Genomic DNA, 26,863 nt, shown 5'->3' with positions numbered 1-26,863 from the left:
AGTAACAAAAAAAAAATGATACAGTGAAATTTGTAGAAAAATGGACAGACTTGGAACAGATCATACTCAGTAAACTCACACAATCAAAGACAAACCCCACATGGTGTCACTTATCTGTGGTTCCTAACCTGGACCTGCTCCAGTTGCTGACATACATGATAGGCAACTCAAAGTCTAGACAATAGGGATGGAAAGGTTTGGGGGAGGGGGAAAGGAGAAGCAAAACAAACACAAAACTAAATACAAAATGAGCTGGTACCATATAAACCTTTATCCTGGAAGAGAGCCTAAAAGATATATACCTCAAAAGGAGTAAGGTGGGGGGAGGGAGGGTCACCTGAAAAGTAGGGCCCTGGAGAGGGTGGGATGAAGCCTAGGCTTAAAAGAAAAAATTTTTTGTCTCTGGCCTATAACTCCCAGTATCACAGATTGGTTGTTACCCACAATGAGCTGTTGATTGGAGAGACCTACAAGGTCCCCAAATCAAGACAGCTTTCTGTATTAGCACTTGATTATGTACCTGAGGCAAATGGTAAGACCCTATAGCTATACACCACATGCTACTGACACAGAACATGGAAAGACCTGGCTGGAATCCCAAAGAAAGCCAGTTTCCAGACAGTTAGCCCTTTTAGTGCTTCCATGCTGAACTTGATAATCAGTGCCAGGGTGTAGGAGACAGACCATGAAGATACTTAACACTTACCAAAGCAGAGTTCCAGAGTCTCCTAAGAGCTCATCACTGAAGTAGGCTTAAAAATCACCCACCATGGCTCAGGGAATTTTGTGGAAGAGGAATTGGGAAGATTTTAAGAGTCACAGGTTGAGACATCACGCCCAGAGGCATTCATTCCCTTTCCCCCAAAACAACTGACTGCTGCTCCCACGAGGCATAAATCACAACTCCATGGGAAATATTTGCAACCCCACTGAGGAGTGTCCCCAATGGAATGGGGGCAGGGATGAGGGAAAAGAGGGTACCAACACATGAGGTATCCATACAAAATGTGTTGTTAATAGAAATGATCTAGTCTAAACAACATGTGGAAAAAAAGACAGTAAAAGGAAAGGAATGGCAGCAGGGGAACCTGTGAACAAAAGGTGCCATCTTCATATCATTGAGTCCTGGAAGGAGAGGATGGAAACACAAAGGAATAGCATCTAGAATTACCACCACAAGGCTGCTGTGCTAGGTGAAGGTGGTTTGTGCTGTGGGAGAAACACTGCATCATATCACTTGCCACAGAAAATGTATTTGCAAATATTTAACATCTATTCCTGATATAACTCTACAAACTAAGAACACCTGCCCCCAGAAATAGGAAACCCTGCAGCCAGGGAAAAAGATGCATGGCCTCCTCCTGCGATGAAGGGCAAGGCCAGGATGATCATCCACCATTTCTACTCAGCCTCTTTCTGGGCATCCAAACCAGTGATGTGAGTCATGAAAAAATAAAAAGACATCTGGATTGAAAAACTGTTGCTATTCAGAGGCTGCCCGATACCTTTGTTGAAAATCCCAATGAAAACGTGAACACATACACACACACATATGCACACATCTTATAGAAGAAATACATTATAGTTTTAACAAGATTTCAGGAAACAATATCAAGACTTAAAATAACTGTATATCTTCATGTTAGCAAAGAACAGTTGGAAGCTTAAAAAATTGAAGGTTACCATTTACTCAAGAAACAGACCCCTCTACATGTATCTAACAAAACATGTGTGAGATCTACCTGCTGAAACCTATAAAATGCTGATGGAAGAACTCAAGGAAGAAATAGGAAATACGGCTGTACTTCATGGACTAAGATACCAAATATCTAGGATTTACTCATGCATTTAGTATAATTCCAATCTAAACCTGGTAGGACACTTTATTGATAGAAGTGAGATGCTCCTAAAATTATACAGAAAGGCAAAGGAAATGGAATAGTTGGCACACTTTTTAAGGAGAAGAAATTTATCAGTAATACAATTTGATGTTTTTAAATGCATGTGTGTGGTATGCATATGTGTATATGTGTCTTTGTATGTTACATGTGCACCTGTGTCCATGTGTGTGTAGAGGACCAATGACAACTTGTGGTATCATCCTCAGGACATGCCACCCATCTCTTTTGAGACAGTATATCACATTGGTTTGTAGTTCACCAATTAGGCTCGACTGGCTGGCCAGTGAGCCCCAGGGATCCTCTTGTCTGTATATCCTCAGCACTGGGATTGCAGGTACACACTACTGTGCCTGGCCTTTATGTGGTACTGGCAATCTGAACTCAGATTCTCATGCATGCAAAGCAAATATTTTACCCACTGTGTCATCTACCCAGTCTTCATCTTTTGATATTAAGATTCATAAAGCTATAGTAATAATGTGATACACTACTGGCAAAAAAAATAGACATGCTGATCAATGGAACAGAATTCCAGTCATTCCCAGAGCTCCAGAACCTGATACCATAGCGAGAAGCAATGTGGGGGTCCCCACCCCCATCTTCCAGCCCTTCAGTGGGTTGAGGGTCTTATGAGTTTTCAAACTAAGAGAAAGGTTACTAGCCTTCCGCTAAACAATGTGTGTCTCCAGTGTTAATGGATTTGGAGCTGTGGCGGTCAGAGGCAAGCCAGGGAGGTGGTTTTCATGCCATTCCTCCCTCCTTTCTTTTCTTCCTTCTTTCTTTCTTTCCTTCCTTCCTTCCTTCCTTCCTTCCTTCCTTCCTTCCTTCCTTCCTTCCTTCCTTCCTTCCTTCCTTCCTTCCTCCCTCCCTCCCTCCCTCCCTCCCTCCCTCCCTCCCTTCTCTCTCTCTCTTTCTCTCTCTCTCTGTCTTTCTTTTTGTGATAGGATCTCACTCTAGTCCAGGATGACCTGGAACTCACTCTCGTTCCAGGCTGGCCTTGAACTCATGGTGGTCCTTTGGTTCCCAAGTGCTGGAATTAAAGGCACATGCGCCATTATATTTCTTTTAATAAAATATGAAATATTTCTGCCATTTGGCAGTCTAGCTGTGGTCTCTTTAAATCACTGTAGCCCATGAGCCATATTCATCCTGCTGCCTGTTTCTGTAAGTCAGCATACTGCCTCCTCATTTGTAGTCCATGGCTATCTTTCTGCGACCAGAGCGTTGAGTCACAAGAGAGACTACAGTGTTCTCCAAGACTCAAATATTTACTATTGCCTGTGCAGGAAGCTTGCTCGCGTCCCTTCTGTAAGTCGGCATAGTACTTGTATGGACAAGAAATGGGTTCCCACAAACACATCATATTGATTTTGACAACTATGCAAAAGTAACTCAAAAGCAATAAAAATGGATGTTTTCAACAAATGGTATAAAAATATTTGGCATCCATATACATAAAAATTGACCTCAATCTCAATGTCATATATTATACCAAAATAAAACTCATGCTGATTCATCAATCTCAATGAAAATAAAAAAAATACAAAACTTGAAAGACACAAGAAGAAGAGACTGGAGAGATGGCTTAGTGGATAAGACACTTGCCTGCACAGCCTAAGGACCCAGGTTTGACTCCCCAGAACCCACGTAAGCCAAATGCACAAGGTGATGCATACACACAGGTGTCACATGTTCACAAGGTGGCACATGTGTCTGGAGTTTGTTTGAAGTGGCTGAAACCTTGGCATGCAAATTTTCTCTCTCTCATAAATAACACACACACACACACACACACACACACACACACACACACACACACAAAGAAGAAGAAGAAGCTTCATGATCTAGAGTTATACAAATGTGTGGTGGTTTGAATAAGATGTCCCCCATAAATTATGTGTTCTTAATGCTTGGTCCATAGCTGGTAACAAGTTAGGAGGTGGAGACTTACTGGAGGAGGTGTGTGATGTGGGGCAGATCCTAAGGTTTATTAGACCCCAGTTGGCCAGTGTTAGTCGGCTCACTCTCCTGTTGCTGTTTCCACCTGCTGTGGCAGAGGTAATGTCCAGCGTCTGCTTGTGCTATGTTTTCCCCTGAAAACATTTAGCCTTTCCTTGAGATTATAAGCCAAAATAAAAACTTTCCTCCCATCAACTACTTTTGGTCAGGTGCTTGTCCCAGCAACAAGAAGGTAACTACAATAGGTATCCAGAAGTGAGATCCACAGATGACAAAACTGACAAGTGAATCACATCAAAACTGAGTATGTCTTATTCAAAAGAGGCACTGTTATAAGAATGAAAGCCAAGCAAGAACCAAGGGAAAATATTTGCAAATCATATATCTGACAGAGGATTTATACTCTCTACATATAAAAACCTCTCAATACTTATGTATAAGAAGCAATTTAGAAACGGGCAAAAAGTCTGACTAGATGTTATATTACATTATAACATTACTAGATGTTATATGTTACATTATAGCACATGAGGTAGAAATAATAGTATGAAATCATTTCAGTATTCACCATTAGGAAAGTTAAAATTAAAGCTGTGAGACAGTACCATTCTATACCTAGTAGAACGACTAACATATGCAAAAACAGCACCAAAGTATAAACAAATCCTGATGGGGATGGGGAGCAAACAGACATTTCCCCATTCCTGGTGGGAATGTGAAATGGCCCAACTCCTGTGGAAAGCGGCTCAACAGTTCCTTGTACAGCTAAGCACATTCTATATGCCTCAGGGATCCTGACACTGTGTGCATTTATCCTGGAAAAATAATAATAAAAAACCACTCGTAGACACTTCTAGACATCATTTCCAAAAGCTGGGAGAAGCAAAATGCCCTTCAACAAGTGAGCATATCAACAAACTATGGTTCATAGTTCATAGTAATAGAAGGATCTGCTACTCAAGAACCAAGACAAATTATTGCTATACACCTGGAATGACTCCAAGAGGAATCACACTGAGTGAAATGCTAGTTCAAAAGATGACTGATTTTGTGGAGATGACACTTTTGAAACAGAGACAAAACCAATGATAAGACATGATAAAGCCTGTGGACAGGGCTGGCGAGTACCTTACTATAAAAGAAAGCAAGATAGAGTCCATGGAGGGGATAAATATATGCCTGACAACAGTACTAACATAAGTCCTTTTGTGTGTTTTTAAATCTCTCTCTCTAAAGCTTTTTATTTTTCTTCTTTTTTAAATTTTATTTTTTAAGCTTTTTTATATTTATTTATTCATTTGACAGAGAAAGGAGAGAGAGAAAGAGAGAGAGAGAGAGAGAGAGAGAGAGAGAGAGAGAGAGAGAGAGAGAGAGAGAGAGAGGGAGGGAGAGAGGGAGAGAGGGAGAGAAAGAGAATATGAATGGCTGCCCCAGGGCTTCCAGCCACTGTAAATGAACTCCAGATGCTTGTGCTCCCTTGTACATCTGGCTAACATGGGTCCTTGGGAATCAAACCTGGGTCCTTTGGCTTTGCAGGGAAATGCCTTAACCACTAAGCAATCCCACCAGCCCTCTTTTTCTTCTTTTTACAAAGGTTCTAGTTTTCTATTCCCCTGTCCCCAAGTCCTACATTCCCTGAGGGCTCTTGTCAGTGGGGTTGTTGGAGTTCACTATTGGGTAATTAAAGCCTTAGTCAGTGTCTGTGGGAGGGGGGACTGTGCCTCCGGATAGTTCAACCAACACTGTGGCTCTTAGTGAACAGAAATCATTTTCCTATGGATCATAATTTAAGAATAAGGGTCAAGGAAAGGGCTCATTCTTGCACTGGAAGGCTGTCTAGGAAGGAATACTAGTGTGTGCTGGTTACACCCTCAACAATAGCATTCTGAGTGGCCTGCTGACAATGCTTCCTTTATCAGGCAAGTTCTACTCCAACTTCCAATGCTCACTCTCACTTTGTGAGGTAGACTAGGCTCTACTTACAGGAACAAAACCCCACAAGACGTGGGAAGAAAATTAATTGGCCATACATCTCAGAGCTGACAAGAACCAGAGACTGGTCTTAGATCAGCTCCTCTGACCATCCTCCTTCCCAGCATGAATGTCCACATGGCTACCCACTTACCTTAATCAAAACACTGTGATCTGTGGGAGGGAAGTGAGGACTGTGTGATTACTCACACAACCTACAGAAAGTCTCTCAGTTTATTTATTCCAAACCCCGAGCTGTTTTGGAATTATGAGGGTTGAGGAGAATTTTAAGACTGCCATTGGGATTTTCTCACCAGCCTTCCAATAGGTACATCCTAACTTTCAAGTTACCTCCATTCACAAAATTGTGTAGTAATGTATTTTTCTCTATGTAACTTAAGGGACCATTATGACTTATAGCATTCAATTCTTTACTAACTTTACAAAATATAACTTCTGTTTCTGAAGCACAGTAAACTTTAAAAAGATTCTCTAATTTCCCACATTGGCCCATCCTGAGAAGTTGTAAACAGTTACCAGATAGAAATAAAACCAATAAAAACGACACAAAATAAATCCACTTTAGAGATAGCAATGAAACTTTTAATTTTTAGTCTACTATGATTACAGCTGGATACCTGGATACATCATACATACAACATGCAGTTTTCATGGAGCAAATGCCATGTCTACTCAAAAAGGCTGAAGATACCTTTGATTCCTTTCTTAGGAATTATTTACAACTATTTGGCTAGATCCAAGGTGGTTGTTTCACCAATAACTTTGGATAGTTTTGTCTCAGATCAGACAGAAGATGCAAGTACTTTGTATTAAAAGTATTTACTTGAATGTTCTAGATTTTCTACTTTATAAGCATATGATCTTTAAAAATGATTGATGTCAGGCTGGAGTGATGGCTTAGCGGTTAAGGCACATGCATGCGAAGCCTACTGACTCAAGTTCGATTCTACAGATCCCATGTAAGCCAGATGCACATGGTGGCACATGCATCTGGAGTTTGTTTGCAGTGGCTAGAGGCCCTGGTGTGCTCATTCTCTCTCTCTCCTCCTCTCTCGGTCTCAAATAAATAAATAAATAAATAAATAAATAAATAAAATATTAAAAAATGATTGATGTCAAGTTCTGACCCAATATCTATAAGAATTAAACAAGCAAAGCTTCCTGTGCCCCAGATCCAGCAACAATAGAGAGCTGGATAACCCCTCACCCAAACCAAAGACAAAAATAAAGAAAATAATTTCAACACCACCAACAGTTGCTTTCACTTTGTAAACAGCCAAATTTAAAGTGACATCTTTATTAAGTACTAAAGGTCTTTTGTCTCTGGCTGTAAGGCAGTCAAGCCTGAGCAGGTAGCATGGGGAACAGGAAGGTCCACTTACCTTCTAGCAGGTCTCTGGCCAGACCAGGTTCTGCCCCTGTGGACCGAACAAAGTCTGACAGGACTGCGTCCATATCAAGCGTCATAGGATCATGTAGAAGGGCTGCCCAGCACTCAGCCGAGGTGGGGTGTGGAAGCAGGCTAGAGACCATCCATCTGCAGGGAGTAAGAGGAAGGCAGCTCACCACATGGTGGACCTGGAGGTGTGAGTGAGCGCATGCACACCCCCGTTCCTACACACACACACACACACACACACACACACACACACACATGCACACACACACACACACACACACACACACACACACACACACGCCCAGCAGGCAGAAGGAACCACTGTCACCCCATTATATAGTTTGAATTAGAATTAGTTTGGGAACTGTGTTATTCTTTATTTTTTGATACTGTCCTATTCTTCATATGGGATGTTACATCACAAAAGTCAAACTAAAACATTGTTCTTCTGCATGTCATGAGATGGGGTGCTATGGTCTGTATCTCAAGGTGATATCAGTAGGAGGGGCCTCTGGGAGTCTTGGAAGTGTTTGAGTTGAGGGGGTGTCAGCATTATGATGGCATTGGGGCCTCTGTAGAGAGGCTGAGGAGTTGCTTCACCCTTCCTCCAAGAGAGGACACAGTGAAAAGACATCACCTGTGAGCCAGCAGCCCTGAGCAGATAACAAACAAGGGTGTGCCTTGATCTTGGACAATGAGAAATGGATTTATGTTTTGTATAAGCCTCTAGCTTTGTGATATTTTGTTTATTGCAGTCAAAACAAACCAAGGCAAGGGGACATTCCTAACTTCAGTTTCTGTAATCTTACACTCAGTTTATTCCGTTAATAACTGTTGGGGGACAAACAAAGTCTGGGGTACTTTTGTGAATCTAACAACTGAGTGGAGAAGCTAATTTGGATAAAACAGGCTCCCAGTCCTTTCTGAGTTATTTAGGTATGTAATGCCTCCAAGTACAACCCCAATCATGCCTCCATCAGTGCAGGTAGACACACCACCCCTCATTTGCACCCCTCACTTAGGCAGGGCTGTTAATTGCTCCCCCTCCCCAGCAGCTGGTGTAGCACCTTCTGGTAAAAGAAAATTAGCCAGCAGGGAGGAAGCTTCCAGCTGTTTCAGCTTAGTTTCTCTATGTCCTGCAATAGGAACCTGTGGTATCTGCAGCAATAGGAACTTACCATCTGGTTTTGGTGGGCAATCAAGAGCAATGGCAAGAGCTTGCATTATTTCAGGGGTCTCTGTAGCCTCCCTGACCATCACTTGGTTATTAGAATAGACTCTGTGTTCAGTGATAGCTGACTGGAATGCCATACCTGCTGAAGATGACTACTCAAGCATCTGTCTCCTCTGTGAGTTGTTATAGCCTCAGTAATAATCCCATGACATTTACAAGGAAGTCAGATGCCCTAAGGAGAGTGATTGTAGGCAGAAGTATTCAATGGGGACTGCGGCAGCTGGGGAAAGCCATCCAGAGGCCACACATATGTGCTTCACACTACTGATGCAGTTATGGGGCATTGGTATTTCAGTCCTGACTAAGAATATACAGATATATCCACCATTGTATAGATAATGGTCCAGAAAATAATGGCTCATGGCAGGCCAAATGTGGCCCTCCATCTGTTTTTCTGCATAAAGTTTTATTAGAACACAGCCACATCAAGTCATTTACATGCCTGTGGCCACTTTAGCACATGAATAAATGGACGAGTAGAAACAGAAAGTATAACATTCACAAAGTCAAAATTACTACTTGGGCCTTTACAGAAGGTTTTCTGATGCCAAGGCAGACAAAGGACACTTTTAGACCAGCAACTACATATTTAATTTACACATTGTGCAGTACTGTGATGAACTTACTTTGTTTCTTCTCTGATAACTACTGGGAGGGGCTTTTCTCAGGGTGGGTTCTAAGGTTCTGAAGCCAGGCACACTGGTCATAGTTGAGCCTAGCTCTGTGATTGATGGGATATCTAAGGGTGCTGCATCTTTGTAAGAAGGGATGACATATGCTCATAATGCCTTGGACATGAGGACCAAGGGTCTCTGGTGGGAAGCATGTGACTCAGACTATCAGTGCTACTGCACGATCTTGGATGTGGCTTCTACTTGAGAGAAATTTTTGGTTTATGTGGCTAAAAAATATGAAAATGATTCGACCTGATATATATGGCACCAATTAGGAAACTGCCTTCTTCCTTCTCTCCATGCACCGGAGCTTCGGCCGGCAGAGTGTCCTTGTGTCACTGTCACCTGGGGGATAAGTAAGAGAACAAGGGCACATTACTCTCCTGACCTTGGGAATGAGGCTTGGAGCACATTTTCTCCTTATCACATGAGGATGTATCTTTAGGGGCCCAGCTGCCCGAGATGAGTCCTGTGCTTCCTGGGTGCCATAGGGGCATCCTGGCCAGCTGGCAGAAGCTCCCACGTGTGGATGCCGATAAGGGAGGGAGGTCTTAACCATACTTCTATTTAGCCAGTGTTTATATTTCAACGAAGACTTTCACAGAATAGAATTGTTTTCAACCTCACTAGTAATTACTGTATTACTGCATTTGATTTTAGCTACCATTGTAGTTGTTTTAAAATATAAAGTTTAGTGACATTAAGTGTATTCACCACCATTTGTGTCTAGAATTCCTTCATCTTTTTAAATAGAAACCCTGACCCCATTAAACACCACTAACTCCCTATACCTATTTCTATCATTCTCTTGTAATCTCCATTATATTCTATGTACCTATTAATTTAATCCAAATACCTCCTATGTCACACAGTATTTATCTTTTTACAACTATCTTATTCCACTTCACATAAAGCCTTCAAGGATCATCAATGTTGTAGGTTGCATGAGAACTTTCTTCATTTTCAAGACCTGGTATATGTTCCAGAGTGTGCGTGTTATCTTTTGCTTATCCACTTATCCACTGATGGGACACCTGAACTTCTTACACCATTTGGCCACTGGAAATAATGTGATGTCATGTGCCTTATGATTATGCCAGGCTACCTTGTTGTTAACCTGACAGGTGCTCACAAGTGGTGGGTATCTGTGTCCACATCTCTCTTGTACTTTTCCCTGAATGCAACATAGACAGAGATTCAAGGGTGGCCTTTAAATGAATGCTCTTGTACAGAAAGAAACTTCTGTGTACATCTGTATCAAGACTTATTCTCAAGCCCAATGCCATTACCATTAAGACTTCAAATACCTGTGGAGCAGCAGGGTCAGCAAGGACACTGGGTCATAGATACTGGGCTCTTCTCTTTCAGCAGCACATACCCCACTCCAAAGCACACTGCTGTACCTTTAGACCTGCTTGCCCCAGGTCTAAACCTGATGAACCTTAGGGTAGCCATGTCCTGGCTCCACTTTCCTCTTCTTGCACTGTGATAGAAGATCTGAGGGTATCACCCAGGGAAAGTGGTGTCTTAAGCTGTTTCCACTGTGTGGGGATGAAGTGGATGAAGTGGACCCTGGAATCAGTCTACTTACTGTCTGTATGAACTCAAGCATGCTACTTTACCTTCTGTGCCTCAGTTGTCCCACCAGTAGAAGCAGCATAATGGCAGAATAACATTGTTGCTATGAAGTTTTAAACAATTTGTGCACAAACTACTCAATAAACACTATTACTGAGTTCTAGGCAAGAACCCTGGAAACACCTCCTTCGTGGTCTCCACTGAGCTATGAGAATGTTGTCACCATGGGCAGAAGAAGGGGCTGCCTCCAGCTCAGCATGCAATCAGAGTCCTTCTGTCAACACATGTTCTGTCCCTCACAGGAGTAGCCACTTTCACTCATTACCAGTGTAACCAGCATTTGCTGAGCTGTTTTCTGTGGAGGCCACTGCTGTGTGGAACAGACTCTCTCACACTCCTGAGCTTCTGAGTAGAGGGAGTCAGGCACAGTCATAGGTGGCAGCCACTCAAGCTCACTGCTGAATCTGAGAGACCAAGAAGAAGAATGGGTTTCACTAGAGGGAACAAAGTCACAGGGTAGAGTTGTCACAGGCCACACTTTGGTCTCCATTTTTCATGAACTTGTTTCAGGTGGGGCCCAGATCAAACATGACTGTGACGTGTTTGTCTGCAGATGTTGGAATTGGAGTCTGGAGGTAAGAGGGGTAAGTGGGTGGGGACAGAAACTGAAGGTAGGGTAGTGGATGTAGTCTAACTTTCAGCAGAGTGATGAGACAAAGCACATAGAGGAAGAATATCTTTGCCAACTATGCTTTAGAAAGGGAGTTACAAAAACCTGCAAAAATAAAACAGCAAAACCTCCAAATCTTCAAAACAATAAACAAGATAATGAACTGGATAGTTCTCAAAATAGTGAACACAAATGGTCAATAAATATTTTCAAAAGTGTTCAGTACCCTTACTTATTATAAAGGTTAACATCAAGGAGAAATAACAACAAATGCTGGAGTAGGTATGGGGAAAAGGGAACCCTTCAGTCACTGCAGGTGGAAGTGTAAACTGGGATAGCCACTGTGAAAATCAGTATGGTGGTTTTTTTAAAAAAATAAAGAACTATCATATGATCTAGTTATATTTCTTAGATTCCTAAGTCCTGTAGCTATTATAATAAATGCTAGATTTTCACTTTAACCTATTTATATTACTTCTGTGTGTGTATCACTGAATTTTTTCCATGTGGCTGTATCACCAACTAGATAAACACACAGGACTAGTTGATTCCTTGTGTTGCTATCTTAAAGACTTTCTTTCAGAGTTAATTATGCACCAAACCCCATAAAACACTTCATCATGGCAAGGATTAAACCTCACAGAAATAACCTTAAATATTAATGGTCTTAACTCACTCATCAAAAGACACAGGTTATCAGGATGGACCAAAAAACTGGACCCTTCTATCTGCTTGCTGTCTTCAAGAAACTCACCTCACCACTAAAGATACCTCCTCAGGGAGAAAGGTTGGAAAATGATATTCTAAGCAAATATTAATATCTGATAAAATACACTTCAAACCAAAAGTAATCAAAAAGAACAAAGAAGGGCTGGAGAGATGGCTTAGCGGTTAAGCGCTTGCCTGTGAAGCCTAAGGACCCCGGTTCAAGGCTCGCTTTCCCAGGTCCCACGTTAGCCAGATGCACAAGGGGGCGCACGCGTCTGGAGTTCGTTTGCAGAGGCTGGAAGCCCTGGCGCGCCCATTCTCTCTCTCTCCCTCTATTTGTCTTTCTCTCTGTCTGTCGCTCTCCAATAAAAAATAAAAAAAAATTAAAAAAAAAAGAACAAAGAAGACTACTTCTTACTCATCAATGGAAGGGTCCAATAGGAGTACATAAAAATCATAAATATATGTGCACCAAACACAGGTGCACCACGGTTTATAAAACAAAGTCTGCTCAGCAACTAAACAGAAATAAACACCAACACTATCATAGTTGGAGACTTCAATACTGCACTATTATCAATAGACAGATCATCCAAGCAGAAAATCAACAGGGAAATAATAATAATAATAATAACACCATAGATCAATAAGACCTAATGGATTTCTATAAAATATTCCATCCCAACTCAACAGAATACACATTCTTCTTAGCAGCCAATGGAACCATATATAAAATTGACCATATATCAGGCCATAATTATAGCATGCCTTCCTAAAGTCAGGAAAATTGAAGTAAGTTCCTACATCAGTCAGATCACAGTGCCTTAAAGCTAGAAATTAACGAGATACACATCAAAAAATCCATGACCTCCTGGAGATGAAACAACACACATTTTATTTTTTTGAGGTAGGGTCTTGCTTTAGTCCAGCTGACCTGGAATTCACTATTCATTCTCAGGGTAGCCTCAAACTCATGGTGATCCTCCTACCTCTGCCTCCACAGTGTTGGGATTAAAGGTGTGCACCAACATGCCTGGCTTAAACAATACACTTTTAACAATGAATGGGTCCTGGAATAAATCATAAAAAGAAATTGTAAAATTTCTAGAATGGACTTATAATGAAAACACAACCTAACAAAACTTATGGGACACAATGAAGGCAGTCCTAAGGGGGAAATTAATAGCTGTAAGTACCTTCATTACAATGACAGAGGGATGCCAAATCAATAACTTGACTGCCCATTTAAAGGTTCTAGAAAAACAAGAAGAATCCAATACAAAGAGCTCCAGACAGAAAGAAATAATCAAGATTAGAGCAGAAATTAATGAATTGGGAACTAAGAAAACAATTTAAAAAATAAATGATATGAAGAGGTGGTTCTTTGAAAAAATAATCAAGATTGACAAAACCATGGCCAAATTTATCAAGAAAAATAAAGAGAAGTCTCAAATTAACAACATCAGAAATGAAAATGGAGAGATCACATATGATATCAGTGAAATTGGAAGAATCATCAGGGCATAATTCAAAAACCTCTACTCCATAAAACTGAATAATCTGGAAGAAATGGATGAATTCCTAGACATATACCACCTCCCAAAAGTAAACTCAGAGCAGATTAATCTCCTAAACAAACATATCACATCCATGGAGATTGAAAAGGCAATCAAAAACCTCCCCCAAAAGAAAAGTCCAGGACCAGATGGCTTCTCAGCTGAATTATATCAAACCTTCATAGAAGAACTCAAACCATTTTTTTTCTCAAACTGTTCCACATAATCAGAGACCAGAGAATCCTCCACAACTCCTTCTATGAAGCTAGCATCACCCTAATACCAAAGCCAGACAGAGATGCAACAAGGAAAGAAAATTATAGGCCTATATCCCTATATGAACTTATACACAAAGATCCTGAACAATATAATTGCAAATAGAAACATATCAAAAGCATTATCAGGGATGGTTTAACATATGGAAATCAGTCAACATAATACACGAATAAATAAACTGAACCATAAAAACCACATGATCATCTCAATTGATGAAGGGAAGGCCTTTGACAAAATATATTACACTTCATGATCAAAACACTGGAAAGGGTAGGCATGAAGGGTTTATATCTCAACACAACAAAGGATATATATAAAACTCCTAAAGTCCAAATAATACTTAATGGGGAAAAACTCATTCCACTGAGATTGGGAATAAGACAGTGGTGCCCACTATCACCACTGCTCTTAAAAATAGTACTACAACTACTAGCCAAGCAATAAGATAGGAGAAAGAAATAACAGGGATTCAAATTGGAAAGGAAGCAGTCAAGTTAGCTCTATTTTCAGATGACATGATCCTATATATAAGTGATCTGAAAGTCTCCATCTCAAAACTTCTAAGGTGATAAATTACTTTAGCAAACTGGCAGGATATAAAATCAATGCACAAAAATCAGTAGCTTTTCTATATGCAAAGGGCAAATATACAGAGAAAAATTCAGTGATTCTGTCCCATTTTCAATGGCAACAAAAAAATTAAATACCTTATAATAACACTAAACAAGGATGTGAAAGACCTATATAATGAAAACAAAAACACTCAATAAAGAAACAGAGGAGGTCTTAAGAATATGGAAAGACCTCACATGCTCCAGGATAGGTAGAATTAATATTGTAAAAATGGCAATTCTACCAAAAGCAATATACAGATTTAATGCAATACCAATAAAATTACCAGCATCATTCTTCACTGAGACTGAAAAATGATCTCAAAATTCATATGGAATGGCAGAAGGCCTTGGATATCCAAACATATCCTAGGAGCAAACAAACAAACAAAACAAAGAACCTCTGGTGGTATCACAATACCTGATCTAAAGCTATGTTACAAAGCCATAGTGACAAAACCAGCATGGTACTGGAATAAAACAGGAACATAGAACAATGGAACAGAATTGATGACCCAGACCTTAGGGAAAGCAACTACCACTGCTTGATCTTTGACAAAGTTGCCAATAATGTAGACTGGAGAAAAGACAGCAACTTCAACAAATGGTGTTGGACACATTGGATGACCATATGTAGAATAACGAAATTAGACCTACTCATCTTGCCATACACAAAAATAAAGTACAAATGGATCACAGACCTCAATAAGACCTGAAACTCTTCAACTACTGGAAGAAAATACAGGAGCCACTTTCCATAATAGAGGACTGTGAAAATACTTCCAGAACAAAACTCTCGTAACCAAGGAAATTAAATAAGCACTCAACCAATGGGATCTCATGAAGTTAAAAAGCTTTTGCACAGACAGACAAACATACAATAAGCAGAGCCAATAGATTAATTATTTAATGGGAGAAAATCTTTGCCAACCATACCACTGACAAAACCATAATATCTAGAATCTACAAATAAATCAAAAACAAACAATAAAACAAACAAACAACCCACTCCAAAAGTGGGGCAGAGAACTAAATAGGGAGTTATCAGAGGATAAATTACAAATGGCTAACACACGCTTAAGAAAGTTTTCAACATCCCTAACCATTAGGGAAATGCAAATTAAAACAACTATGAGATTCCATTTTTCCCCAGTAAGGATAGCAAACATTAAAAATATCAAATGAAAAAAAAATGTTGGCAAGGCTGTGGGGAAACAGAAACATTCATTCACTATTGGTAGAAATATAAGCTGGTACAACCACTGTGGAAATCAATATGGAGATGCCTGAAAAGGATGAATATAGAGTTACCAACAGACCCTGATATTCCAGTACTGGACATCTACCCTAAGAGCTCCACATGTCAGTTCAGAACTATTTGCTCAACCATGTTTATAGCTGTTCAATTCCTAATAGCTAAGAACTGAAATCAACCCAGGTGCCCATCATTAGATGAATGGATAACAAAGATTTGGTACATCTACACAATGGAACTCTACTCAGCAGTAAGAAAGAATGACACATTGAAATTTATAGAAAAATGGTCAAACTTGGAACAGATCATTCTAAGTGAACTCCCACAATCACAGAAAGACAGTTGTTCCATAGTCTCACTCATCTGTGGCTCCTAACCTGGATCAGCCCAACTTGCTGACATAACTGAATAGCATCTTGAGGCTTGGACAATAGGGAGAGTAGGGCTTGGGGGAAGGGAAAAGGTGACACAAAACTGAACCCAAATTGAATTGGTACCATTGAATCCTATATCCTGGAAGTCAGACAAAAAGGTGGAAACCTCAAGAGGATCTTAGAGGGATCACCTGAATCAAAGGTTGCTGAAGAAAGTGAGATAAACCATAACCTCAAATTTCTCTTTCTTCTCTGTCCTTTTCTTTTTTCTTTTCCATTGATGCTGGTCTATAATTCCCTGAACCAGGATATGGTCTACATCTACAATGAGTTGTTGATCAGAGAGACCTACTAGATCTCTGAAAACAAACAAGACAGACTTCTTTCAGAGTACTTGATTACCCACCAGAGGTTAATGGTATGACCCTACTGCTGAAGATACCAAATACTGGTGGCACGGACCATAGAAAGACCAGGTTGGAACCTAGAGGAAAGCCAATCCCCCATTAGCCCGGCTTATGCTGGAAAGTGCTACATGAGCTTCCGGGGCAAAGTGGGCAACATCTGTCCAAGCAACTCAAAAGCCTAAGTGACTCAGAAGCAAACAACCTTACATGATGCTCACACAAGTGCAATAGTGGCACACAGCCATGGTGGGTAACCAACTGCTCTTGTATTGGCTAACAGATCCACTCAGTGCAAAGAAAACCATATCTGGAACTGGGAAACAAGTTAGAATCATATCTAGATAATGATTCTGCTTTCCAATGTCAAGCTCCCACTAACCTTAGACCATAAGAGGATCTATACCCTTTTAATTTTTTCTAAATCAATAATGGTTATCCCATTTAATTGTTGCTGACTTCATTCACTGTTGGAGAATCTGCTTTTTTTTTTTTCAGATGGGAGCTGCACCTGATTTGATAAATGATTCAGTGCACTCTACCTGGCCCCAGCAGAAACCACAAAACCACAAGGGAATTAATTGAGGAAATGAGCTAGAGAGCTGCTTTCTCAGGGAATCTGATACCAGCCCAAGGGTGAAGGAGATAGACACTGAGGACACTCAACACCTACCAAACCAGAGGCTCCTAATTGCCCATTTCTGAAATAGACTTAAAATGCTCCCACCATGGCTGAGGGAATTTTGCAGAAGATGGTGTGGAAAGATTGTTAGAGCCACAAGTCAGGACATTTTTCACACAGACATTCCCTCTCTCCCACCATAATGCATGACCCACAATCCCCATGGGCTTGACCTGCATCCCTGAGGAATGCCTTTACAGGAAAGAGGCAGTAAGGAGGGAAAGGATAGTGCCAACATGTGTTGTTTACATGCAAAATGTGTCCATATCTAACAATGCCCCTTGCTATTTCCAAAATACAAAACCGTGTTGCAAATTCCATAACCCTGTCTTTCCTGCATTTATGTTATACTCCATAATACCAGGTCAGCTACCAATTTGTCAATCCAGGAGGGGAGTAAAGCAGACTTTGAAGAACAGGACACTCCTTCAGCATTCAGGCCCCTTCAAAAGACTCTGCATTCTTCCTATTGTTCCAATGCAGGTCAGCTGGCCCAATCTCAATAGTTGTAATTTCTCATATAATTGCAGACAGCAGTTTGGGCCCAAAGATTTCATTTCTTTCTGTGTCATACTCCATGCATACCAGTCCACTTCTACACAATGCAACCTTGCACAAGTAGGACACAGGCATAACAGCAAGCCTCTCACACAAACTGCTTCTACTCTAGTCCAGGTAAAGCTCTTTCATTACCAAACCTCATAGTCCATAGTTCTTACTGCATTTAGGTCTTTCAACTCTAACAGAATGGTCCATCAAGTTATACTTACAGCACTGCAAGTCATGTCTTAGACCAAAGTTTCAAATCCTTGCACATTCCTTTTGAAAATCATCTCCAAAAGGGTCTGGAAAGATGGCTTAGTGGTTAAGTGTTTGCCTGTGAAGCCTAAGGACCCCGGTTCGAGGCTCGATTCTCCAGGACCCACATAAGCCAGATGCACAAGGGGGTGCACGCCTCTGGAGTTCGTTTGCAGTGGCTGGAGACCCTGGCATGCCCCTTCTCTCTCTCTCTCTCTGTGCCTCTTTCTCTCTCTGTCACTCTCAAATAAATAAATAAAAATTTTTAAAAAAAGAAAATCAGCTCCAAAAGGCCAAAAACCACACAGTCAAATTTCTAGCAGCAATCCCACTTCTTGGTGCCAACTTTACTGTTGCAGTCAGGTTCACACTTCTGGCACAAAACACCTGACCAAGAGCAGCTTGTGGGAAGAAAGGGGCTATTTTGGCTTAAAGACTTGAGGAGAAGCTTCATGATGGCAGGGGAAAATGATGACATGAGCAAATGTTGGACATCATCTCCTGGCCAACATCAGATGGACAACAGAAACAGAATAATGTCCCAAACACTAGCAAGAGGAAGCTGGGTATAACACTCATAAGCATACCCCCAACAATACACTGCCTCCAGGAGGATTCAATTGCCAAATTACCATCAGCTGGAGACCTAGCATTCAGCACACCTAGCTTATGGGGGACACCTGAATCAAATCATCACAACTACATACCAAAGACAAAACTCATACAGCTTTTTTTCTGATCAATGCTCTGTGGTACACAGAAGCTCTGCAGTTGCTTGGAGTTTTAAGGCCTGGACGATTTCCCCTATAAATCTGTTTCTCTGGCTTCTTTGGGTGCAGGGGCTATTTCTTATAACCTTCTCCATTTTTTCTTTACCCTATGAGGATTGCTTTTATAGAGACAGAATTTATGTCTCTATAGGGCTCAATTTTATTAGATTATATTTCCTAGAGATTTTCCATTTTATCTTGGCTTTCAATTTCATTTGAAAGGAGTTAAAACATAAAAATTTCCTTTGGCTAAATCCTGTCTAAATCAGGAAAATAAATACTCCTTTACCTGTGAGAATGAACTCACATAGAAAGCACTCAGTACAGTCATTTTCACAGGGCAAGAAGCTCTTTTCCATTTTACAAAGGCCCAAACATCCTGGTGGCAGAGTTGTGACTCCTACACAGACCTGCTTTGATTGAAAAGCCACCATCCTTCCATCACACAATGCTGTCTTTTCACAATAACAATAGGATGTTTCCACAAAACATGTGGTACTCTGAAATCCATTACATGAATAGACATGTAACTCAAAGAGAAGGATTTCCTTGGTTGATATTAATTAAATTTTTCTCTCTGTATGGGAGTATACAGGAACTGTCTCTCCTAGAATATATATCCTTTGTAGTAAGGTTTCCTCTGTGTGCACTGAAATGATGTTTAAACTTATGACACATGGAACTCTTTAAGAGCTTGTAATATGTGAACAGGTACACTGTGGCCATCATAACCACAGATCATGATTCCACAGGAGTCAACATGGCTCCTTTCATCCCACTTTCTGCTTTGACCTCACACAAAGACTAGATAACTCCTAAAGAATCTGTGAGGAATGATAATCACTAAATCTGAAGGAAGACGAGAAAATTGAGTTGAATTTTGCAAAAGGCACATGTTCTGACTTATAAGAATGACTTGACAATGAATAACTTTACAGGAGTTGCCTCAGAATGGTTACCTTCCTAGGGCTGTTGGAAGCCTTGTCTCGTTCTTACAAGCGTGCGGCAGAGCTGCCCTGCACCCTTTGAGACCTCTAGCACCAGCATGAATACAGATCACTTGCTCTGGAAAATTCATGTTCTTATTTTCCAGGTTCACAAATCTGGCTGTTTAAATGACATAAAATATGTAAATATTAGACCTATGTGTCCCTCAGCCCAGGCCTAAGAAGAGTCAAATGGTTTACTAATCAGGCTGATCCCTTCACTACTAACCTATACATTTTGTTCAGCTTCCTATTCAGGTAAAAACACAAAGAGAAAGCGACATGATGTATCTGGCTCCTTTCACACTCCTGCTGTCACTGTGCCAGGTTGAGGGAACACTATGTTGCTGCCCCAGCCAACCTGCTTCCTACCTTCTCTTGGTGAGGACCTCCATAGAGGGCAGAGCTCATCCTTTTCTTGCTGTATCACCACAGTTTGGATATCAGGAACCAAATAAACATTCAGAGTGACTGAACAAAAGGAAAGGGAATTCTTCTTCATTTTGACAAGTAGAACTGAAAGTAACTACAACTCAGGCTGGGAGATGACTCAATGGGGAAAAGCACCTGGTGCACAAGCACAAGGACCTGACTAGAACTTAGCACCAAGGTAAGAGTGTGGGTGTGACCATGCATGCCTGAAACGCCAGTGCTGAGGCGGCAGAGAGACAGAAAGATTGCTGGGGTTTGCCAGTCAGGTAAACTAACTGAAAAATGGCAGCTCCAAGCTCAGTGAGAGACCTTATCTCATACACATACACACACACACACAAATTGAACCTAGATAAGAATAAACACAATGCTATTATAAGTAAACACATAGGAACCCAAGAAAAGAGCCTCAAAGAATGAAGAAATGAGTCTGAATGAAGAAATGAGAAGGAAGAATGAGTTTTGGAGGTGGGACAGTGCTGGGGACAGAACCCATATTGTTGCAAAGCTAGGAAAACATTCCACCACTGAATTAACTCTCTAGTCTGAAATGAGGCTTTTGTTGTTGTTTTTGATTTCTAGCAGTGCCCAGCATCAAACTCAGGGTGTTATGCACACCAGGCAAGTATAAGTACTCTAGCACTGAGTCATACGCCCTAAGATGTGGCTGGGAACAGGACTTTCCTAGCTGTATGAGCAACATGAGTAGAGGTCATTAGAACAAAGACTCTTGCATACCCAGGGAGCCAGCAGCCAGCTCTGAGGAAAGGGTGGGACCAGCATCCTGGGTTGTCAGTATAAGTAGCTGTGAGTATATCATAAGGCTTATGAAAATCCTGAGGATAATTTGACACCAATGACATTTGCTTTATGAAAATGACAAAGATGCTAAAACTTTGTAATAGAGAATATCCAGACCATGTGAAGTCATGGAAGGTTCTGATCACATTCTTAGGTGTTGTCAACCCTCTACCTTATAGCCTACTGCAGACAGAAGCTTGATTTAGCAGAAAGTAGGAGAGCCCTTGCCTATGAGAGAAAACAGGCAGCATTTTCAGCTCCCAGAGTATCATGATGGGTCAAAGCCAACCAGGGCTCTGGACCTGTGATTCACCAGTGTGAATTAGGTCCTGCTGGATGATAAAATCTACCCAGTGGAAAGTGACATTGCTGGCGGTGGCTTGTGAAAAAGTACAATATTTTGGGACTATGGCATGTCAAACAAGAAGGCAAATTCACTGGAAGCTGGACAGCACAGAGACACCATCTTGCCTGTATTACTGGGCATCTGCACCAGCCGTGGGCAACCCATACTTGGACTTTTTTTGTATTTTCCATATACACACTGATTTGTGCAAGTCAAGCACATCAACTATTTAACCCTATGTTAACTGATGAAAGAAAGAATGATTAGGAGATTAGGATTGGTAATGAGCATCAGTTGAAAAGAAAATCTAAAGTTAATGCCACTCATAAGCACAATGTAAAAGTACAGTGAAAGATAAGCAAATGATTCTAAGCTATAGAAAAGAACATACAAAGACAAAGTAGGGCTGGAAGGACACATTGGGCTTGGATGCTTGGTGATGGAGGCTAATGAGCTGGGGTGTGAGTTAAGTTACTGGAGAAGCTGTCTATAGAATGTCCTGTTCCAGAATCACATGAGAAACAACTTCTCCTACTAAACACTGTTTTATTTCTTCTATTTCTATTAGGTAAACATATTTCTCTTGTCAATATATTATAAGCAAATTTGTGGGGGAAAAAACCACAGGATATCTAAAAAGATGCTAAAAAGTCATTTGCTTGGTATACTATCTTGAAACAAACCCATAGTAGAAGGAGGTTTCTTTTATGTACTAGATGGCATATATTCCAAACTAATACTAATGTTCAGACCTAGTAATGAAAACTTTAGTACTGCTACTAAAGATCAGGTCACGTTCACGAATAAATACTTTATTTATTTATTTGAGAGAGAAGAAGAGGCAGAAAGACACAGAGATATATAGGTAGGGTGATAGATAGATAGATAGATAGATAGATAGATAGATAGATAGATGGAGATCAAATGGGAAGATATCCATGCCAGGGCCCCAGCCAACAAATGAAATCCAGATGCATGCACCACACTATACATCTGGCTTACATGGGTACTGGGGAAACAAACCTGGGTCCTTTGGCTTTGCAGGTAAGTGTCTTAACTGCTAATCCATCTCTCCAGCCTCAATGAAGCATTTTAAATGTAAAAGATCTATTTGCAGGCTGGAGAGATGGATCAGCACTTAAAGGCACTTGTTTGCAAAGCCTGTTGGCCAATATTCAATTCCCCATTTACCCATGTAAGTGGATATTTGTTGGCAGTGGCAAGAGACCCCAGGTTATATTATACATGCACATGAATACATCCCCCCCGTCTCTCTCTCTCTCTCTGTATCATGAAAATAAACAAAAAATAGGTTACAGTTCCAAAAGAACAGCCTGTAAATCCATTGAAAAAAAAGAAAAACCAACCGACTTCTGTCAGAGCACTTGATTACCCACCAAAGGTAGACCTTACTGCAGAAAACTCCATATGCTATTGGTATGGAACATGAAGTGACATGGCTGGAATCTGGAAGAGAGTCAGTCCCTAGACAGTTAGCTTGTCTAGTGCCAACGGTACTACATGAGCGACTGGGGGAAAATGGTCAACATCTGTCCAAGTAACTCATGGTCTAAGCTACTCAGCAGCAAACAACCTGACGTGATGCTTACTCAAGTGCAATAGTGGTGCACAGCCATGGTGGGTAACCAACTGCTCTTGGACTAGCTAACAGATCCACTCTGTGGAACGGGACCCATAGGTTGAGGTGGGAAACAAGTCAGAATCATATCCAAAAAACAAGTTCACTTGCCAATATCAAGATCCCACCAATCTTGGGCTACAAAAGGGCCTACACCTATTAAATTCTCTTTAAAATAATAATAGATATCCCATTTATCTAATACTGATCTCACTCTCCTTTGGAGAATCTGCTTCGCTTTTTCAGATGGACACAGAACCTAAGGAGAGAATCAGCCCATCACACCTCACCAGGGCCCCAGCTGAAACCACAGAGTAATTTGGGAAATGAGCAAGAGTGTTGCTTTCTTGATGAGCCTGGTACCAGTACAAGGGTGAAGGAGATAGAGAGAACACTCAATTCCTACCAAACCAGAGATCCACAGACACAGAGTCTCACAAGACCTAATCACTGAAGTAGACCTAAAATGAACCTAACATGGCTCAGGGAATTTCATGGAAGAGGGGGTGGAAGGATTGTTAGAGCCACAGGTTGGGACATTATGCATAGAGACATTGCCTCTTCCCCATAACTGATGGCTACCCCACAATGCATGACCCACAATCTCCAACAAGGAGGGTCCCTTCAGAGGAGGAAGGAGGCTAATGATGCTATCAACATGTGCTGTTTACACACTGAGTATGTGTATAACTAATAAAGAAAAAAGATAAAAACACAGCAAAAAAAGGAGACACTAATTTGTTAAGAGAATTAACATTATGGATGGGAAGAATGTATTTTAATGATGAGAATGGTCATATTTAAGTGAAATCATTAGGACAAACTTCTCTACCATAGGAGAATAAATAAACAAGAAAGTCAAAGATGGATTTGAAAGAGAAAAATGTGGAAGCAGATGTTTGTCCTTCTGCTAACAATGTTTGTGATTCTAGTAGGCATATGAGGGCAGACAGAGCAGTGCAGGAGGAAGCTGCAGACATGTGTGCATGTGTGCCTGTGTGCATACATATGTGATGGTTTAGGAGGAGAGAATTTGGTATAGGATCATGGCCTATGTCCTTAATTTCCCCTCTAAGGCCCAGTTTTGTTCTTCATTGTCAGATAGTTGCTTTTGTTTCTGGCTGCATCATGCTCATCCCTTGGAAAATGTCTTAATTGGTCTAAGCAAATCAAGACAATTCTGATATCTGTCTACCAGTTTTTCTGGCAGCTGAAATTATGTAGGTAGGCACTTCTCCTTCCATAAAATGCTAGAAGGAAAGAGGAAATCTACAATGTTCCTTCAGGCAAGTATTTTTCTTCCCTAATAAATGGGGCACTCACAGAATCCTTCCATTTCTGCTCCTCCTTGAAGAGATTGACACAAGAACCTGTAAGTGAGAGGAAATTCAGATGTCTCAAAAGCTGCTGGCTTGATTTCCCTGAGAAGCTGCCTGAGTGTCTGCACTGAGGACTGATGTCCTTTGAATACAGGTAAGTCTTCAGCGATGGGCAGCTCTCTTGTCACTTGAGGCTGCGAGCACTGTTGGCTGAAAGAATGACAAATGTAGTGAAACCATGATATATAGAATCTCATGGGGAAGAACTATTCATAAAATAAGCTGACAATCCTTTTGAAAGGAATAGTGACATCCCCTGTATCATGCAATGAATTAACAAACCCCACAGAAATCAAATAAGCAATAAAATAATTTCATGCCTGATAGTCTTCTTTGTTAAACAAGAAACAAAACTGTAAGTGTGTCAGAGGGTCTGAGTTTGGGTGAGCACATAATGGCCTCCGGGTACAAGTCCTGCTGGATATGGACCCTGGGCCTTCCCTCATGACTATGCATATGCCTTGGTCTCTGTGAAGTTAGATATGGCTAGTTGACAAAGTTTGATGTGTCTCCAAACTGTCCCTCTGATCTATAGAAGGTTCCATGGAGTGGCTGGGGCCTAGAGGGCATCATGTGGTGCCAATTTCTCACTGCTGTAAACATTGACTCAGACACAACATAAAATAAAGCATCACTGTGCTACAGGCCTGAGATTCTGGGGAGTGCTTCCTTCTGCATTGACCTGCTTCTCCAATAAAGAAACATTCTGAAAGCACAAGAAGTAAAACCCACTCAAATGCTTTGAGGAAAACAATAGCAGCAAACCACAAACTTTTAATTGACATATAATAACATAATTGTTGACATATAATAACAATTTAAACATTACATAAGAGAACAACAGAAAAATTTGAAAACTATATAATAAATAATTGGCATTTAGAATACATGGTGAACAGGGCTGGAAAGATGGCTTAGCAGTTAAGACCCTTGCCTGTGAAGCCCAAGAACTCATATTTGGCTCTCCAGGTCCCACATGAGCCAGATGCACAAGGTGATACATGTGTGCAAGGTCACACATGCATATAAGGTGGCCCACACGTCTGGAGTTTGGTTGTACTGACTGGAAGCCCTGGCACGCCAATTCTCTCTCTCTCTTTCTTTCTCTCATAAAAAATAAAAAGAAGAAAAAGGAATATATGTTGAATCTGGGCATGGTGGTGCATGCCTTTAATCCCAGCACTCAGGAGGCATAGGTAGGAGGATCATCATGAGTTTGAGGCCACCTTGAGACTACATAGTTAATTCCAGATCAGCCTGAACTAGAGTGGGACCCTACCTCAAAAAATAAAATAAAATAAAATAAAAGAATATATGGTGAATACTCCCAAATAATGTGAAAAAGACAGATGGGCCAATAAAAATGGTAAACTATATGCATGTGCAATTTACAGGAAAGTCAATGACCAATCAACAAATGAAAAGATGATCAATCACAGTAATACAAATTAAACTCATGATAATAACCATTACCATCCATTCCCTTGCTCATCATACTGGCAAAAAAGCCTGGAAACCTCATCTCGGAGAGGCGAACTAGAAACTTGTGGACACTGCTGGTGGGAGGGTTTTATGGTATTGATGAGGTCAGTGCCATAGTTTGAATGTACGTCCCAAATAGGTGTTTTATTAAAGCTTGTAACTTGGGTCTCCCGCTTCCTGGCTTGAGAAGGTGTCCCTGGAGGTGGACCTGAATTTCAGCCCAAAGATAAGCAGAGAGGTTTGAGCTCTGCAGGGTCCCTGCTGCTTGCTGCTTTTTGGTGTGTGTTTGCTGGTGCAGATGTTTTGCTTGATGCAGTTTTTCTCTCTAGTTGGATCTGTGAAAGGAAGCCAGATTCTTCTGCCATCAATGAAAGTTCCCTTGAATTTGTAAGCTTGAAATAAATTCCTTCCTACCATAAACTGTATGTTTGGCAGGTCTTCCAAGCAATGTGGAGCTGTCTGCAGCAGTCAATTGTGGGCATTTTTCAATATCTCATTTTTTAATCATATGCATATCCTATAATCAACACTTTTGACCACTGATATTTCCTATAGCGGAGACCTAGCTTCAGGACACAAGGATACATGTCTGAGAGTGTTCCACAGAATGAGATACAGAAAAATGATCACCCATATGAGGGTGGCTAATAAGGTGTGGAGCATTCAATGTACGAACTATAGGTATCAATATGGTAATTTCTCTAAGGTACTTGAAGAATATTTATATGTTATAGTAAGATCAAATAACATTAGAAGGAAAAATAATCTTGTGCAGAAAATGTGCATAAGATATCTGCTGTACTATCTCACAAGTGGTTGACAACTGTTTATCTTTCTCAGTCTATCAGTGCATCAGTGTCCCGCCATAGTGGTTAACACAGGGAAAAATGTTAATAACACAGCTTAGTTTCTTACCGGTTCATTTTTTTGTTCATCCCTTTATTTCCCTATTTCTAT

At 40.8% G+C, this 26,863-nt stretch overlaps 1 protein-coding gene across 5 annotated transcripts in view; it reads right to left on the bottom strand.

Annotated features, from left to right (window-relative positions):
* Positions 1–26,863, bottom strand: part of Otud7a (OTU deubiquitinase 7A) — a 302,377-nt gene that overhangs the window by 83,289 nt on the left and 192,225 nt on the right. For all 5 annotated transcript variants that reach the window (XM_045145985.1, XM_045145981.1, XM_045145984.1 and 2 more), the window contains 2 exons: positions 9,412–9,504; positions 7,235–7,389 (listed from right to left, as the gene is read on the bottom strand). In XM_045145985.1, coding sequence (XP_045001920.1) covers positions 7,235–7,385 — 151 coding nt within the window. In that variant the 5' untranslated portion in view covers positions 7,386–7,389; positions 9,412–9,504. The remainder of the gene's footprint in view (positions 1–7,234; positions 7,390–9,411; positions 9,505–26,863) is intronic.

Source organism: Jaculus jaculus, chromosome 3, assembly GCF_020740685.1.
Source record: "Jaculus jaculus isolate mJacJac1 chromosome 3, mJacJac1.mat.Y.cur, whole genome shotgun sequence".
Classification (NCBI taxonomy): domain Eukaryota; kingdom Metazoa; phylum Chordata; class Mammalia; order Rodentia; family Dipodidae; genus Jaculus; species Jaculus jaculus.
Note: the sequence above shows the minus strand (reverse complement) of the source record. Positions and strands in the feature narration are given on the sequence as shown.